Genomic DNA, 18,272 nt, shown 5'->3' with positions numbered 1-18,272 from the left:
AATTGTAAAATTCCAAAAAAAGTGAAATTTTTTTAAACTGAAAATGGTATTTGAAAATTAGAGTTGTAATTGGATATGAATATAGTTTTGGGTTTTTTTAAATTGTTATGAGCGATCTTAGTGCAAATTTTGAAAAATAAATTTTTGGCGTTTTTAAAATTTTTGAAAAAATTCAAAATTCATCTTTAAAGCGAAAATTGAAAATTTTATGGTCAAACACTGATCTCAAAAAAAAATGAAAAATTTCTTATGTCCAAAGGAGCTCTTAGTATTAAGATAGATAAATTAGCAGTTGAATAAGTGGACATTTGGACATAAGAATTGTAAAATTTCAAAAAAATGTGGAAAAAAAAATTCAAGTGAAAATGGTATTTGAAAATTAGAGCTGTGTTTAGACATGAATATAATTTGGGTTGTTTTTAAAGTTTTGTGAGTAATCTAAGTGAAAATTTTGAAAAATAATTTTTTTGAGTTTTTTAAATTTTCGAAAAATCCAAAATGCATCTTCAAGTGAAATTTTATGAACAGATGTTGATTTCGAAAAAAAAAGTGAAAAATTTTCCAAAAATGGAAAGGTTCCACCGAGATTTGAACTCGGGTTACTGGATTCAGAGTCCAATGTCCTGACCACTAGACCATGGAACCATCTTTGTTATGTTATTGCAGCTTTTTATTTTTGAATAATTTAGCTAATCGTATAAAATTAGTACGAGGTGCTTTAAAATACAACCACTCTCCAAACAAGCAACCAGACCAGTGGCTATTTGTGTAATGGTTTCTTTATAAAATGGCCTATATTGGTCCTGAACTGAGTTCACCATTTGATAAAAGACAAAGCCACCACTACATCTGCAAAACATCAGGTTAATTTCTCGCTTTCGTACATGAATCCCTCAACTTATTCAGCTCTAATTCTCAAAATTAGTAAATACTCATTTCGAACTTTTATTACACAACTTGTTTAGTACTAGTACTATTAGGAAATGACAATTATCAAGGTGTTTGTGAAAATGTCTCAATGAAAGTTGATAACTTTGTGTCAAAATTTTACTTTGCTGCTTTTGTTTCAGTTAAGGGATTTGCTTGGTTAGTTGAATAGTGATGTTTCTTCGCCGAGTTGGATCAGCAACATTACCACTGTCGAGAAGGTTATTTTGCAGTATTGGTAGCCATGATATATCCAAAGCTATTTCTGAGCTTAATCAGGTTTATATATGTATATCATAATTATGTGCTTAAATTTTTGTCTCAAGGATTTAACATGTTTCTTTTGGAGACTTCTAGGCTTAAGTTTTAATTATTCCTAAATGAATGTTGAGGATCATTAAAAGAATAAAGAACGTGCAATTTCATTGTTTGAAGACTGGATATTGTTATGATAAACACATTTTTAAATTATATCAGCTGATCGACATTTTTCTGCTTTTTTTTTTTTTTTTTAACAATCGACAAGAATCTCATCGTCTATTATCTGTGCCAACTGACGGATCAGATGTGTTGGGTGTCGATAAGTACCGATCTCAACTCTTTCTTGAAATAAAATAAGTTCTTCCAAGAAAGTCTTTTTCTTATAAAAAATGCCACTTTATGTGTGAGAAGATGCAGATAAAAGGCCACTTGCCGCTTCTATAGAGTAAACCGTGGTGTTTGTTCAAGAACCATTTATCTTAGTTGGTCTGGATCAGAATGTTCGCTTATTTCTCAATCAGAGCTTTGAGAATGACATGGTCTGCGGAGTGTAAACGATGAGCCTTGAAAGATAATAGAGGACTCTTACTAATCAATAGAGAATATATGTGTGTGGGTGGGTGGGTGGGGGGGGGGATACGGGGCTATTATTTTGCAAAAGAAGAAGTTAAGTTTCTAATATCACATTCTAATTGTTTATTACTCATGAGGGAGATATTAGTTGCATAATTGAGCTAGAAGCTTGTAAAAACGTCGCTGGATACTTTCTGAAGCTTCCTGAAAAATTGTGCTCATCTTCTTACCAGGAAATGGAATCTGTGTTTGGTGAACCACCTCCATCTAGCCTTTCTAGTTCCATTGACAATCAAAGTATGGCACAAGACGTGAAGTTTAGTACTGAAGAAATGGATGGAAAAGAATCTTTCGCTGCACTGACACATATTGGCAGCAAAGGTGAAGCTCAAATGGTGGATGTATCTCATAAAGATATTAGCAAGAGAGTGGCCATTGCGCGTGGCAAGGTTATTTTAGGACGGGAGGTGTTTGATTTGGTTTCAGCTAACCAAATGGGAAAAGGAGATGTCCTCAGTGTAGCAAAGTTAGCTGGAATTTGTGGAGCGAAGCAAACAAGTAATCTCATCCCACTATGTCATAACATCAACTTGACGCATGTTCGCGTGGACTTGGCTCTGAACCCTCATGATTTTAGCGTTGAAATAGAAGGAGAAGCTGCTTCAGATGGAAAAACTGGTGTGGAGATGGAAGCATTTACAGCAGTAACCGTTGCCGGTCTAACAGTGTATGACATGTGCAAGGCCGCTTCGAAGTATATCCAGATTACAGATATCAGGCTTGAACATAAAACTGGAGGCAAAAGTGGGGATTGGTCCAGGGACAAATAATCACTATATAAAGAAGTGAGAAGGCAAATGCATTAAGGGCATGATTGAGATGATGTGCGCCACTTTCATTTAGTGTTCGTTTTCTATAGGATGTGGTATGTCTATATTATATGATATGAGTAGATGGCTTGTCAAAACATGGTTGATAAACACAAAGTCATTATACTTCTGAACTTGATTTTAACTAGGGTGTGTTAAGAATTTCTAGTTGAAGAAACATTCACCTTATTAAAACAACATAGCCCACATATGTCAAGGCTTTCATCAGATAGTGTTGGTAGTACTTACTGTGAGGTATCTGGCAATGTTACTGAGATATCATATGTCGCTGAAGTATTTGAAGTTGTGAGTTTTTATTGGTGTGTCAATGTATGGCGCATAGCTAAGGTGACTGAAGTATTTGAATAGAGGGATTATGATGCTGAATAAAGAGATGGCTCAATAATGTGTTGCACACAACCAATTGTAGGTTTATCAAAAGCTTTTGCTACTAACAACTTTGTTCCTTCTTTTTCCGGAGTCTCTTCGTCATCTCCTTTTCTATGGCTTCTCCGCTGCTGTAATGTTGTGACTATGCTTTCCTTAAGCCGAGGGTCTACCTTCACAAAGCAAGGTAAGGTCTGCGTACACACTACCCTCCCCAGACCCCACTGGTGGGATTACACTGAGTTTGTTGTTCTTGTTCAGTAAAGACGAGATTCCAACTGAACCCGTGCTGTGTTAATCTGCTCGCCTTTGAAGGAATTTCTTTATCTTTTTCTAGGAAAACATACTTGATAGCTTAAGAAGCTTGACATTTAGCTAATTTTATGCTAGCTTCTATAAGCGCTATGACGTTTCAAACTTACTTTGTAGTAACCCTGAGATTTAAAGGTTTTAGGCATTAATCTTTCATATATTGCTCTTTATATTTTGTCTAACCCATCCAGACGCTGCATGATTGTGGGATGCCTTGTGCACCAGACTGCTTTTTTTTTTGTTGTTGTTGGTAGATACTAATTAACCCAGACCCCACTTGTGGTATTATACTGGGTTGTTGTTGTTGTAGATACTAATTAAAGAAAAATCATGTTTAAGACTGGTTAAAAGGCAGTTCAGGGTGCTGACAATATCAAACTTAGAGACAAACAAAAATTTGCTTGTTTTCTAATTCTTTTTGTCATTATTTTCCAATTTGATGAATAAGTTCCAGTCTATTTACTTCAAGAATAGAATTTATTCTTATTTCTCTTTTACGTTTTGACATTCTATAAATAAGTCAGTTTTGATTTTAAGATAGTAAAGAAAGTTAGTGACAGAATTTAAATTAAAAAAGTGTCCCTTCGAAAACACTACAAGTGAAAGGGAAAGGACTTTCACAATCGTTTTCCTGATGTCTGCACTATTTCAGGGTGTCTTTTCTTTTTGCTTTTTGCTTTTTTAAGAGCCCTAATTGCATTTAATACAGCCATATGGGAAAACATGATTATAATTTAAAAGGATAGTGACTTGTCCTAAATGGAAAAATAAGATGAGATTCGATTTATTAATTTTAAAATTATTTGTATGGATTAATTCAAGTTTAATTGATTATTGGCATTTGATGAGTATACACTCATATAAAAATTGTTTCGACTAATCTCAAACATTGATTAATCTCTCGTGTTTATCTCCATAGAGTATATGTATTTCATTATAAGCTGATGTTAGGTTAGAAACCTGTGTTTTAGCCGTAGTATTACATTCCAATTACTGTATTTTTATGTGTGTTTGAGCTCAAATGATAGTGAATTACACTTAGTACGTGTTTTATGCTTTGCAGGAAGTGACCCTGAGCTCAAAAGTTAATTTGGAGCTAAATCGATCAATCTGGAGCTTTGAAGTCTGAGTAAAAGCCCAATATATTAAGCCGGGATCGTATTCGGAGATCGTGTACCAAGTCTGGATGTTAAAAGAAGACGAAATAATTTCACTCTGAGGAAATTGCACTGCCATGCCGCAGCAGTACAAAAGTTGGCCTGACAAGAAAGTGAGAAGCTGCTGATAAAATCCACTAACGCGCCGCATGATGCAGCGCAACTGTACGTTTTTTACAGAGCCAAGTCCTATTTCACGCAGGAAAGGGTGTTTCGTCTAGGCTTGACCCTACTTGGTATAAATACATATAAAAACGCTATTTTTGAGGACTTTTGACATATCTTAGACCTAGGGAGACTATTTCGGAAGGGAGAAAACGTTTGGAGCAATTTCCGGAGGAGATTGGCATCGAATCTTCATTACTTCATCTTTGCTTTGTAATTTAATTATGCAAATTATTTGAAAAATTGTTACTATGAGTATGAGTAGCTAAATTCCTAATCTAGGGTTTTGATGGAACCTGTTGAAGGATGATTTTCTCGTTATGTTAATATAAATTTGCCATAATTATCTCTATTTGTTCAATTACATGTTTATTGTTGTTGATTGAAGAGCCCTCAATTAACTGTTCCTATTTAGTGTGGATTACTCGGGAGAGAGTTCATATTTAGGTAGTTGTTGAACATCATCACTCCTAACGTATATGGGGGATCAATATGAAGGGTTTAAAGGTGGGATTAGGGATAACGAAACTTTGGATGCGATCTAAGTGAGATGCACTTAAAAGCTAGCTAGCGTAATTCGGGAGAATATGTCTAGTATATTGTTGTATTACTCGGGAGAGAGTTACGACAGTCAGAGTGCTCATGATCGATAGAGAAGATTTAGGCAAATTTATAGAAAACATAGTGGAAAGGATTCCGACAACAGGGAAAATCACAACCTTAGATCCTCCAATTCTTGTTTACAAATCGTTCACAGTTAGTTCTTAATTACTGCATTTTCATTTCGTAATATTTAGTTAGTAAACATCCAATCTGTTACTTAAATATTCCCGAAGATTGAATACGTGAATTTCTGTGAGTCCAATAGTTGTGATTGATAGGTTAATTCCATGTGGGATTCGACTCCGGACTTATTAACCCGAATATATTTGCAGCGATCGCTTTGTCTATTTTATAAGGCATAATTGGGCGTGATCATAAGCTAACTCAAGACTTTTATATTTATTTTGTATCTTGATCTCTATTTTACGGTTATAATTGTTTCCCATAAACATATTCTTTATGTGTGTTCTTTTTTTGGGGTCATGATAATTAATAAAGCTAAGAAATCGAAACTTTTTCTATGCCTTTTTATGTGACATACTTTCTTTTTTAATTTGTCCAACAAAAATAGATTTCACCTTTGATTTTTTATTTTATTTTAATATTTCCATATACCGTTGATATAACTTGGAGTGATCAACGTGCTATAAATATTAATTCTTTTACAAGGAGAGAGAAATGAAAAAGATATAAAATGTTCACTACTTTTTATTTAAAAGTATAATTTTGATATTTTGCATACATTTAAGTTATGTACAAAAAATCTTCATTAAAAACTTAAACTATGCATTAAATCAAAAACCTTCACGTAAAACTTCTTTAATTTTAATTAATGTTATTGTTTCCTCTGCATTGGTTATCTTACTATGTCGTTAATGCTTTTCTTTTCCTCAATATTTTCATTATAGCTCCTTCACTCGTATTTTTTCTAACATATTTTGAAAGCATTTTTTTTAAACCGATGGTTTATTAAAAACAATATATATTTCTACCTCACACAAGGTAGAGATAAGATCTGTATACACTCTACCCTCTCTCGATCAATGGCTTCGCTAGAAAAATTATACTATATTACTAGATAATTTTTTTTATTTTATGTATATTTACTATAGGTTGACTCCCCTTGACTTTTCGATGTATTTAATTATTTATATTTTGATATCCCTTGATGAAAAATTCTGACTCCACCGCTATTTTCGATCCTAAGATATATTATTTCACGTAAAATATGTCAGAAGGGAGAATACGTGCTTTGTGATAAAGTCTCGAGTAGTTGGCGATAGAACGTGAGCAGCAGTTACAAAAGAGCAAGAAACTCAAGGAGGAAAGGGGGCATGCCTTTTTTTTTTCAAATTCAAAAATAGCCAAATTTACGAGTGGTCATTCAAAAATAATCACAATTTTAAAAGTTATCGAAATTTAGCCACTTTTCATGTAAAGATAAATTTGAAGGAAATCGCTGTTCAAAATCCAAAAAAATACTTCAGTATAATATACTGGAGTTCCAATATAATATACTGGAGTTCCAGTATAATATACCGATCCAGCATAATATACTGGAGTTCCAGTATATTATACTGGAACTTTCCGCATGTTGGAGTTCCAGCATAATATGTTGGAAGTTCATACACGGGTGCACCGATCTCCAGTATATTATGCTAGAACTTTTCGTATTGCAGTAAAATAGTAACTATTTTTCAATGACTTTGCAAACACTAGTTATTTTTGAATGACTAATCCGAAAACTGACTAGTCCGCATTATTTTTACGAATTTTTTGCTTGTTGTTTTGTGCTATGCAATTTGTAATTCCTTTGGCCTATGTATGTAAATGTGCCATATTCTGATTTGCAGAATGCAATATGGTGGGGAGGCAGGCAATAATGAGTAATGATGGTTTCCTGTTGGGCTGGAATGTGACATTGATGGATATAGTGGAGCTCACTTTTTTTTTTTCTCACACAATATTAGCTATGCGTCTTAAAATTCGATTAAATTTAGATTTGCGTCGGAAAATCTTATATTAAAAAGAAAGCGCTTCTAATAGTGACGACTTTATTTTTCTGAACTCAAATCGAAGCTTACATAGAGGGTGTTTAGATTGACTTTTAAGTTTGTTAAATCAGCTTTTAAGCTCTTTTTAGCCCTTTTCAGTATTTGACAGAGCTATAAAATGCTTAAAATAAATAAAAAACTGCTTAAAATAAGTCAAAAACAATAAGTCAGTCAACCACAACTTATTATTTTTTAGCTTAAAAGCTATTTCTTGTTGTCAACCCACTTTTTTAAGCCAATCAAATGGGCTCTTAGCTAAGTCACTGTCATGCCTTTTTTTGGGACAAAAAACTAATAGTATTCAATATTACATCAAATTACATTAATTTATTTGTACTTAAGGGTAAAAATAAAAGAAAAATATGTATAATTAATTGAGTAATATTTTAGTGAATTGATATAAAAAAGAGTGTGAATAAATTTTTTTCTATTTAAATAGTTAAAGAAATTGATCTTCTTTTTATCTACTTGGAGTATTTATTTTCTCATATAACAAACAGAAAAAGTGAAGATGGTAATTATAAATCCTTCCAATAGTCAAATAACATACTCATATGTAACTTGAAAAATCATACGTAACTTCTCTAAAAACTAACAATACTAGATGCAAATATGTTCCTATTTGAAAAATCAAACAACTTTGACAACAATATTTTCACATGTGTTCAAAGATACTGTAACTATAAAATTATCATTTGTAATAGTTTTTTTTTAAAATTTTTTTCAGAGAAACCCGTAGTCGTAATGTGTCGAGTGCTGCTTACTATGCAATAGCTCGCAAATCACATAGGAAATGTAAATCACACTAGGCAAGCCGGGTGCAACGTGTTCTGACTGAGGAACCTGCTGATGAGAAAATAATCCCAAATTTTCCCACGTGAAAAATCACTCACCCAACCAACTATGTCACTCTTGGGGGCATTTATAATAGTTTTATAAAATGTAAATCCAATTCTTTTTTAAAATATTAAAAATGATATGCAATGATCTTAAACCCATCATTCTTTATAGAACAAATATGAAATACCTATAGTAGGATTTTAAAGCAAAACAAAATGAGCAAAGGAATAAAGTGGGGAAAAAAATAAAGTGGAAAAAGGACCATTCTTTCCTCCTTCCCAAAGCTAAATGGTCCTCCTTTTTCCCCTTTCTTTTGTCTCTTCAATCTCTGATTCAAAAAAAACCCATATTTTGAATCCCATTTTTAATGGAAACCCGTCAATAAATTCCCTCAAAAACCCATAAATTCATGACATTATTGAATTCAAAAGATTGAATCTTTCTTGATTTTTGAATAAAGATTTGATTTTTATGCAAGAATGGAATTGGATAGTATTGAATGTATATCATCTTCAGATGGTATAATAGATGAAGATGAGATCCCTTTACATCATCCACATATAATTCATTCTCAATTCCCATCTTCAAAATCACCCCTTAATATCAACAACAATATTAACAATAATAGCAACAGCAATAATAGTGATGGCATTTCAATTCATTCTACAACTAGTGTTCATGAGCTTCTTGAATGCCCTGTTTGTACCAATTCTATGTACCCTCCAATTCATCAGGTTTGTTTTTTATTCTCCTAAAAATGTTTCCTTTTTTAGAAACCTTGGTAAAAATTCATTCTTTTTTTTTTGGGAGGGGGGGGGTTATAATTCACATTCTTGATTTTGCTTTTTTTTTTTTTTTGAACCTCTTTATTGGCTTGATAGATGCAAGATTGAATTTTTATTGTTGGGTTTGTTCCTTTTTAAGAAGCTTAGCTAAAAATTCACTCTTTTTGGGAAATTAGGTTTCACATTGTTTAGCTCTGGATTTTGGAATTTTTGGACCAGTTTACTGGTTTGGTTTGAGCCAATATTAAATTTTTATTGTTGGGGTTGTGCCATCTATCGATGTGTAGATTCATTAATTTTCTAACAGGATAGTACTATATAGACTAATTTGGGGATTTATGTACCCTTTGGAATGCTTTGGTTGTTACAAGATATGTAATATTAGAAGCTCCAATTTGCTAAAATTCCTTTTTTCCCTCGGAAATTATATTTCACATTGTCCAGCTAAGGATTTTTGGTTATTTCTGAACCCCTTTATTGGCTAGATTGAGCCAAGATTGAATTTTTATTGTTTGGGTTTGTGCGATCTTTTGATGCATAGATTCATTAAGTTTCTTGAAATGATATATAGGCTAATTATGGGGATCTATGTACCCATTTGAATGCTTTGATTGTTACAAGTTATATAGTTCTCTCTCTTAAAATGTTCCTTTATATAAAGTTTTGCTAAAAGTTCCTTTGTTTTTATGGGGGATCATATTTCACGTAGTTTAGCTATGGATTTTGGTTTTATCTGAACCTGTTTATTGGCTTGATAAGGAGAGTTGAGGAGGGGGGAGTGGTGTGAACTAGGGAGTTTGTTTGTGGTTGGTGAATGAAATAGATTAGGTTTAGTTGCCAGCTTTTGGAGCCTGGCATCTTAGGTGGACTCCGTTAATTTGTTCTCTATTGACTCTGGATCAATTGGTAGTAGTTAGCTGAATTAATCCTTTGGTGGTTAAGCTAAAAGTGGCTTCAAGCCGTCAATTATTTGACTTAAGTGTATTTTTCCCAAAACTTATATGTAAGTTGAGTAGGGAAAGCAACTTTGTTCTTGAATCAAAGATGGCGTAACAATATATTTTTCCGAATAGGTGATGATTTTATTAAATGCATCGAGAGGATGCAAACAGGTACAAAAAAATGGATCTTATGTAAAACTTAAAGAGTCAACAAATTCAATAAGTTGCACTACATTGTTTATATCCAGATGAGCACATTGGTGGTCTATATCTATAGTAGATTTGTCCGAGTCTATATAACTTTTCGTATCCGGATGTCAAAATTCTTTATCACGAGCTAGTTATATTATGAATAGAGATCTCATTTTGGGTAACCGGCAGCTTGGAGAGAAGTTAAGCATGGAGCAGTGGGGGTTATATATTCACAATGAATTTACTCTCAGAGCTCCAAATTGTGATTATCTTTCTTTCGTTGTCATCTCATTCAATGTGAATACAGGTAATGCTAAAATCTCTCACCTGTTTAACCGCTGGTTTAGAAGACTGTCGTTTTACGTTCCCATCCAAAAAAGAGTTGTTTAATGAACATGTGATTCTTCTTGTTTGGTTAGATCAAATTTCAAAAGTAAGCATGGCCAAACAGAGTTGTGAACTTAACCAACAGTATGCAGTCATGTGTAGGAAATCCACGTATTAGTGTGTGATTTACCAAAGAATGGGGTGGGACACATTTTTTTATAATCTTTATCTTTTAGAATAAGACAACTTAACATATTCATAAGGATCTACTCCAAATGGTTGCAATTCGTTCTTATGTTTTAGGTATTAGTTTGTCTTGAATGATAAAATTTTCAATAAAGTCCTTTGCTTTCTTATTAGGTCATATGTGATCCTTTTTGATACTATGTACTATTATATAGGCTTTTCATCTTGTTTATGTTTTACCTTGCCATCAAAATTCAAAAGTGATATGCTTTCTTATTAGGTCATATGCGATCCCCGCATACTATGAATTTTAGCTGCGCACGTTGTGGTATCCTACATTCCGCAGCTTATGTTTTTTAAGAATGCTTTTTGACTGTAACTATGGCTTAAACTGACATGGGTTTTAACTTTATGCTTTAGTAACATATTCGTAATCAGTGCTGCGTGACGGTATGTAAGGCTCAACTGAAACATTGTTGTTCGTCTTGCTTAATGAATTTAGTAATGCCTGTGCTGCTCTATTTTTTGTCATAAACTTAATGTATCATTTTCTATATGTTGTCGCTGCAGTGTCACAATGGACACACGATTTGTTCGACATGTAAAGCCAGGGCACACAACCGATGTCCCACTTGTCGACAAGAGCTTGGAGATATCAGATGCTTAGCACTGGAAAAAGTGGCTGAATCGCTTGAACTCCCTTGCAAATATGGTTCTGTTGGGTGTCCTGAGATATTTCCTTATTACAGTAAGCTAAAACATGAAGCAGTTTGCAACTTTAGACCATACAACTGCCCTTATGCTGGGTCTGAGTGCTCGGTTGTCGGTGATATTCCTTACTTGGTTGCTCATTTGAGGGATGATCACAAGGTAGACATGCATTCAGGGTGCACTTTTAACCATCGGTATGTCAAATCTAATCCTCGAGAAGTGGAGAACGCGACGTGGATGTTAACAGTAAGTTGGAAATCTTCCTTTTCTTATTTTCGGTATATTCATTAAAAGGACTTTAGCCTTGTGGTTGAGGTTTAGGGTGTTCTTCAAAAGTTGAGATGTTTGATCAAGGGTCTCAACATTTAGAAGGTGCATAATAACTATCACCTGCACTTACGTAAAACTTTAGCTGTCATCTGCTACATCTGATTTGTTATTACACACCTGATGATGCTCTTAACACTTGATAAAGTGGTTCGTCATATGCGGACGTATCCTATCCATTGTTGCGTGACTTTGTTTAGTCCTTAATCCAGATACTCTGCCCTTTACAAGTTTAATTTGATACCGGGGGAGTATTCTGATCAAGAAGTACACTCCTGCTTTTGCTACTCAGTACCTGAGATATAATTTTATACCTAGTACCAGAGGCGGAACTAGTATTTGAAGCTTATGGGTTCGGGATTATAACCTTTTTAAGTTACTGAGTTCTAAATTAATAATTTGTACATACTCAATAGATTTCTTAAGACAAATACATGGTTTGGACAAAAGCTATTGGGCTCGGCCGAATACGTAGCCGAAGAGGCTCCGCCGCTGCCTAGTACATTGTGCTTGTTTTACTCCTTTATGAACTATTTTTAATTTACTTCACATGAGCTCAAAAGAAGTTTGCCTAAGGCTAGAGTGCTATATTTTCTGTTTCTTTTCAGGTTTTTAATTGTTTTGGTCAGTGCTTCTGTCTCCATTTTGAAGCCTTTCAGCTCGGAACAGCTCCTGTTTACATGGCATTTCTTCGGTTTATGGGAGATGAGATCGAGGCTCGAAACTATAGCTACAGCCTGGAAGTTGGAGGCAATGGAAGGAAACTTACTTGGGAAGGTACGCCCCGAAGCATAAGAGACAGTCACCGGAAAGTTAGGGATAGCCACGATGGACTCGTTATACAACGTAACATGGCCCTTTTCTTTTCTGGCGGGGAGAGAAAAGAGCTTAAACTACGAGTAACTGGAAGAATATGGAAAGAACAGCAGAATCCTGATGGAGGAGCATGCATGCCGAATCTCTGTACTTAATGCTAATTGGATTTCTGCTATTTTTGTTGTACCATGTGCTGAATTTTCAGGACAGAAGTGTATTCAGACGTTAAAAATTCTCTGAAAAATGTGTGAATTGACAAGAGCTTTTTTGTTATTAACGCTTGAAAGAGCATGTACCATAAACATCTAACTTGTTTTTCCTAATGAAGATAACTACTTGTGTGCCTGTGCTATTTCAAGTTTCTGGTGTCATTGCAATGGTAGTACTTAAATGCATTGATGACACAGAGCGGTTTTCAACAACAACAACCCTGTAAAATCCCACAAATATGGTCTGGGGAGGGTAGAGCGTACGCAGACCTTACTCCTACCCCGACGGGGTAGAGAGACTGTTTCCGAAAGACCCCGGGCTTGTGGTCTATATCTTCCTCTGCATCAAGTGATTTAATGTACTCAATGGTCTCAGACCTAAAAGGTTGACGAGCTTGTGGTCATTGGCAGAGGTAGGATTTCCGCTAAGGGGTTCAAAAGAAAAAAGTAAAACAATTAAAAGGAATTCTGGCCAGTGAAAATTGTACCAACAACCTGAACTTCCTTGACCATCGAGCTATGTTTTCGGGTTGTTCCATGGGGATTTTAAATATGTAGAGGCATAAAATGGATTTTACCTTATATGTATAGTATGCTTTTCAAACGAAGGGGATTCGGCTGAACCAGTAGGGCCAATCAAATGTGACATGTTCAAACTGCATCATAGTTTAAGTAGTAAAGAACTCAAAATCCAAGAGGAATAAACAACACAAGAAACAGCCATAAGAAATATTCCAAATCTACACATTCTCTACAATTTGTCTTTGCATCTATCGTCAATCTTGAATAGAAAAAAGACGATATGTAGAAAAAGAACATGACTGGCATGAACATTTACAGTGCTCATTTGCAGGATCGGAGCAGAAAGCAACACGAGATTCTTTTGCTTCAGAAACTATCAAAGGTGCACTCAAGAAATTCTTAGAAAAATATACTGCTAAATTTCAGAAATACTTTTTTGTGCCCTACTGGTAAATCATTTACTCATAAGTTTCTAAAAACTGAAGGTTCAAGGAAGCTAAATGCGACTTATAAAACGTATTTGGGGAATGCTACTTATAAATCATATTCATTGATTGCGACTAATTAAGGGGTATTATCACTTTTAGGCCACACCAGAAATTATTTACATCTTATAGCCGAAAAAGTGTATAAAACTTGTATAATTTTTGTATATAACATACATAATGTATATATATACAAAAAATATACAAATTTTATACATTTTTTCGGCTGTTATTTTTACAGCGACTATACTGTGTCATTTTCCCACTAATTAATTAATCTCATTTGGTGAATGTAGCTCTCACTTATTAAAGTAATTTTTGAAATTCTGAATTGCGACTTATTTAAGCTCGGGCAAAAAACTCTCGGACATTTGAACTTCGGATTCGACTGGTAAGAAACTTCTGGAATGCTGATTTGAAAATCCCATTCGAGGAATGTGACTGATAGATTGCATTTGATGATTATATGACTTATAAATCATTTGATGATGCGACCTATAATCCATACCAAGGAAATAATGCCACTGTTTCCCTCAAGGCTTTATAATTTATTCTAGTAGTAAGAGCGCAACGTGTGATGTATGAGTTAGGCGCACGTTACACATTTGAATCTTGCTCTAGTGAATTAATGCGGAATACTTACGAATGCATGCACGTACAACGGGATTGCCCTGATTTTAAGTGTTTTTTATTGCGCGAATATATGTGAATACATGCGCGTACAACTGGATTGCCCTAATTTTAGGCGCTTTTTGTTGCTGTATTCATGAATACATAGTGCGAATACATGTGAATACATGCTCGTACAGCTGGACTACACTGATTTTTAGGCTCTTTTTGCTGTTGTATTCGCTAATACAGCAAATACACTATCGTAACAACTGAATAGCAGCTATAGGAAGTAATTATGTATATGGTACCTATAGAAAGTTAATAGCCACTAAACAATAGTGATTTCAGAAAAATTCCTCTTTGATGAATGCGAGTTATAAATCGATTCGAGAAACACAACTTATTTTTCCGGATTATATCATCATTTAAGAGCTAAAAAGAACATAAACTATTTGAGAAGTGAGAAGCATAATATGTCTTTTACTTTATCCATACATAAGATGAATACAATATTTTTACAATTAATATTGATAGAGAACTTGCCAATAGCTTAGCAAGTCATTTTCAGTTAACTGCTAAAAGAATCAAAGATTGTGCCTTTTTCTTTTCTTTTGATAGGTAAGAATCAGGATAGTCTCTTGAAATTGATGTTTGCAAACTAAAGGGTTTGTCAAATACTCCTATTTACACCTATGTACCAATTCTATAGTGAAATGTCATTTAGGCAATCTCATCAAGGCGGCGGTCCATTACATGCGAGACGGATTCAAGGAATGCATCTTCACTTGAGCCAGCGAGTGTCGAGTCTAATGCTTCTTGCAGAATCTCCTCGATCACAGATTCCTTCTTCACGGTTTCCCTGCACATGATGTTCCCAATGGTAAATGGCGTGAGACCCCTCTCTGCGCCTTTCTTCAAAAGCATGGTGGAGATGTGGAGTATTCGAGCACTTTCCAAAGGTATGTCCCACCCATAGAACTTCAATAAGCCTATGTCTTCCTCAGCATCAAGTGATTTAATGTATTCAATGGTCTCAGAGCTAAAAGGCTGACGAGCTTGTGGCCAGTAGAGCCAATCAAACGTGACATCTTCAAACTGCATCATAGTTTTAAGTAGCAAGGAACTCAAAATCCATGAGGACTAAACAACACAAGAAACAACAACAACAACAACAACAACAACCAAAAAACCCAGTATAACCTTACGAGTGAGGTCTGGGGAGGGTAGTGTGTACGCAGACCTTACCCCTACCTTGAGGGTAGAAAGGCTATTTCCGATAGACCCTCGGCTTAAGGAAAGAAAAACACAAGAAACAGCCATAAAACAAATATTCACAAATCTACACATTCTTCACAATTTGTCTTTGCATGTATCGTCAAGCTTGAATAGAAAAGAGGATATGTAAAAAGAGAACATGACTGGCATGAACATCAAGAGTGCTTGTTTGCAGAATCAGAACAGAAACCAACACGAGATTCTTTGCTTCAGAAACTATCAAAGGTGCACTCAAGAATTTGTCAGAAAGAATATACTGCTAAATGTCACATTTTTTTTTGGGCCCTACTGGTGAAGATCATAGCAGCTCTTTCAAAAAGGCAAAGGAAAAAGGGGAGATCAGGGTTGCAACTGCAGCAGCCTCTCAAGTATTCTTTGGCAAACTAATGTCCTATTTGCATTAAAACACAGAGCATAATATAATATTCATTTTCATCCTACAGTCTGTTGTAGCACATGACCCTATCTCAAGGGCTTGTGATTACATGAAAATGTCTGATAAATAGTTCAACTATAGAATGTGAAACTATATCACAACTGCTAACTAAAATTATAAAAAGAAAAATATTCTCTTTAACAAAATAGAAAAAGATTATACGATGGTAGAGGAATTATTCCAAGGATAAAGGCCAAAATGAGTAATATACACAAAGTGCAGAGATTCAAATGGACATGAAAAAGAAAGATGAAAACTTACACTCTCCGGCAAGCAGTAGCCATGATCAATTGGAATGAGCACAATCTGGCCATCTTCACCTTTGCTCATCAATATATTCCCTGCATGCCTATCTGCATTTGCCAGCCTCATATCTAATACCGCAATTTTATGCACCTCCTTCACGGGGAAAGCACTAGGACCCATATCCTCACAACTGCCGTTGTTTTCCATGATTTTCTGCAAGGACCCCATCTTAACTGTCACGCCATCAGGATGGTTGAAACCGCTATGATGGCACCTCACAAAGGTAGTTGGCGGAACGCCAGCAAAGCCCTTTATCTCACCGGAATGTGAGCACCTACCACTCCTTGGATGATCTAAAATGTAGGCAGCGGCTTCCCTGAAACCACCTTCTCCAACTCTTGTTCCTTTCTTCAAGCCTTCGCCATTAACCGACAGAGGCAGCCCGTGCGGGTTATTCACAGCCATAGGCTCCTCGTCAATTGGCTTAAACAACGAAACATACTTACTCCCTGATGCATCACGCATAAAATATGCTCCTCCTGTGCCTTCAGAAGATCTAATAGGATAATTTCCTCTATCAAACCCTTCAAATGTTGAACCAATCAAATCCCTAAGTACCATAGGAATTTCAATCCTTGGGTTAACAATAACAGGTTCCAAAAATATTTCCCTATCAGGAGGCTTCCTCGGGACCAAAAGTTCATTATCCGTTTCAGTCCCACTCCTGTTTTCTCTAACCTCATCATACTCCTTAACATCATTCTGCCGTGGTGCCACAATAGACAACTCAAAATTCTTTTCCAATGGTCTAGCCCTAATCTTTGCATTCTTGCGCACAAAGAAATGAATCACTGCATCATTATTCTTGCAAAGATCATGTATGATTCTCCGATCTTCAATCCGTTCACCATCCCAAAACACTTCCTGTTCATCAACATCACCTAAGCCAACCTTCTTTTCAGCAAGTTGACGCTTAACATATCCAACATTCCGACTCCTCTCTACATTAAACGTGAACTCTTCACCAGAACAAGTTGTCACATTGATAACCTGAAGATCAGATAACCTAAGGACTAAATGGAGAACATTCCCATCAGAAACATCATAGTCCCTAATGAGTGAATTTCTCCGGGCCAATTCTCGGCCCCCACAAACCAACCTTTGATTTTTCACCACAAACCCTTTACATGTCTGAATCTGTAGCTTCACAATTCAATTGAATCATACTCTAAACCCTTAATGGTACAACCGAACCCGACATCGCCACGTATATCAAGATTGATTCTTGGCTATGTATAGGTGGAATTACCACATTATCTACACAAATTGGACTAATTGCAACAACCCCAGCAGCAGACATTTTTCCAAACCCCAAATTCACGAATTAACCTAGAAAATATAAACACTCTAAACAAGTATTCACAAGGCAATCTGTACAGAAATTACTACAATAAATTTAAAAAAATAAAAAATATAATACCTCCCAAAGCTCCAGAATTTCAAATTTGGTTCTTTATTGGACTAAATTATACCAAAAAATTGAATTTTTGGGGAGCTTTTGGAAAAAAGAAATTTGGGGGGTCGGAGAAAAATGGAATTGGGGGTAAAGGGAAATTAATAGAGGACGGATTCTTACAGGAGGAGAAGAATCAAAGGAAAAATTCTACAGTTTAAAGGATAATATACAGCAAAAGGGAATTATGGACGATCAAATTTCAATGGCGCCGGCGGATTTTCCGATGAATGAAGGGAGAAAATTGAGCAGCTCTGGAATTTGAACTTATACCAGGGAGAAATTCAAAAATAGATACATTTATACGTGGTCACTCAAAAATACCGATGAAACTACCGTTAAAAATTCGAAAAATACTCTAACATAATATACTGGAATTACAGAATAGATATACTACAACATATTATAATGGAGTTACAGCATAAGTATACTGGAACTCCAGCATAATATACTAGAGTTCCAATATAATATACCGGTCCAGTATAATATGCTGGAAGTTCATACACAGGTGCTCCAATCTCCCGTATATTATGCTGGAACT

The 18,272-nt window shown here is 35.1% G+C and overlaps 3 protein-coding genes and 1 non-coding gene across 6 annotated transcripts; 2 read left to right on the top strand and 2 right to left on the bottom strand.

The window, feature by feature from the left end:
- Window positions 1–573: 573 nt before the first annotated feature.
- TRNAQ-CUG (transfer RNA glutamine (anticodon CUG)) lies at window positions 574–645 on the bottom strand. Its single transcript has one exon. It is a non-coding gene; the product is annotated as a tRNA-Gln (tRNA).
- A 110-nt stretch (window positions 646–755) lies between these two features.
- On the top strand, window positions 756–4,994 carry LOC104210599 (cyclic pyranopterin monophosphate synthase, mitochondrial). 3 transcript variants are annotated; one of them, XR_011407486.1, is made up of 4 exons: window positions 756–863; window positions 1,071–1,206; window positions 1,995–3,204; window positions 4,393–4,994. XR_011407486.1 is itself a non-coding variant. In XM_009759539.1 (3 exons), the coding sequence occupies exons 2-3, from the start codon at window positions 1,102–1,104 to the stop codon at window positions 2,589–2,591; spliced, it is 702 nt and encodes a 233-aa protein (XP_009757841.1). In that variant the 5' UTR covers window positions 756–863; window positions 1,071–1,101; the 3' UTR covers window positions 2,592–3,487. The 3 variants fall into 3 exon arrangements, 1 of the variants encoding a protein (XP_009757841.1); XM_009759539.1 differs by lacking the exon at window positions 4,393–4,994 and having other exon boundaries at window positions 1,995–3,487; XR_011407487.1 differs by lacking the exon at window positions 1,071–1,206 and having other exon boundaries at window positions 766–863.
- A 3,284-nt stretch (window positions 4,995–8,278) lies between these two features.
- Window positions 8,279–12,785, top strand: LOC104210600 (E3 ubiquitin-protein ligase SINAT5-like). Its single transcript, XM_009759541.2, has 3 exons — window positions 8,279–8,882; window positions 11,150–11,536; window positions 12,226–12,785. The coding sequence occupies exons 1-3, from the start codon at window positions 8,628–8,630 to the stop codon at window positions 12,586–12,588; spliced, it is 1,005 nt and encodes a 334-aa protein (XP_009757843.1). The 5' UTR covers window positions 8,279–8,627; the 3' UTR covers window positions 12,589–12,785.
- A 1,941-nt stretch (window positions 12,786–14,726) lies between these two features.
- On the bottom strand, window positions 14,727–17,992 carry LOC104210601 (phosphatidylinositol 4-kinase gamma 4-like). Its single transcript, XM_070174162.1, is given in 4 exon segments — window positions 14,727–15,356; window positions 16,234–17,428; window positions 17,430–17,607; window positions 17,699–17,992. Coding segments are annotated over 3 exon segments (1,719 nt in total). The 5' UTR covers window positions 17,579–17,607; window positions 17,699–17,992; the 3' UTR covers window positions 14,727–14,981.
- Window positions 17,993–18,272: the final 280 nt, after the last annotated feature.

This window comes from Nicotiana sylvestris, chromosome 5, assembly GCF_000393655.2.
Source record: "Nicotiana sylvestris chromosome 5, ASM39365v2, whole genome shotgun sequence".
Lineage (NCBI taxonomy): Eukaryota > Viridiplantae > Streptophyta > Magnoliopsida > Solanales > Solanaceae > Nicotiana > Nicotiana sylvestris.
Note: the sequence above shows the minus strand (reverse complement) of the source record. Positions and strands in the feature narration are given on the sequence as shown.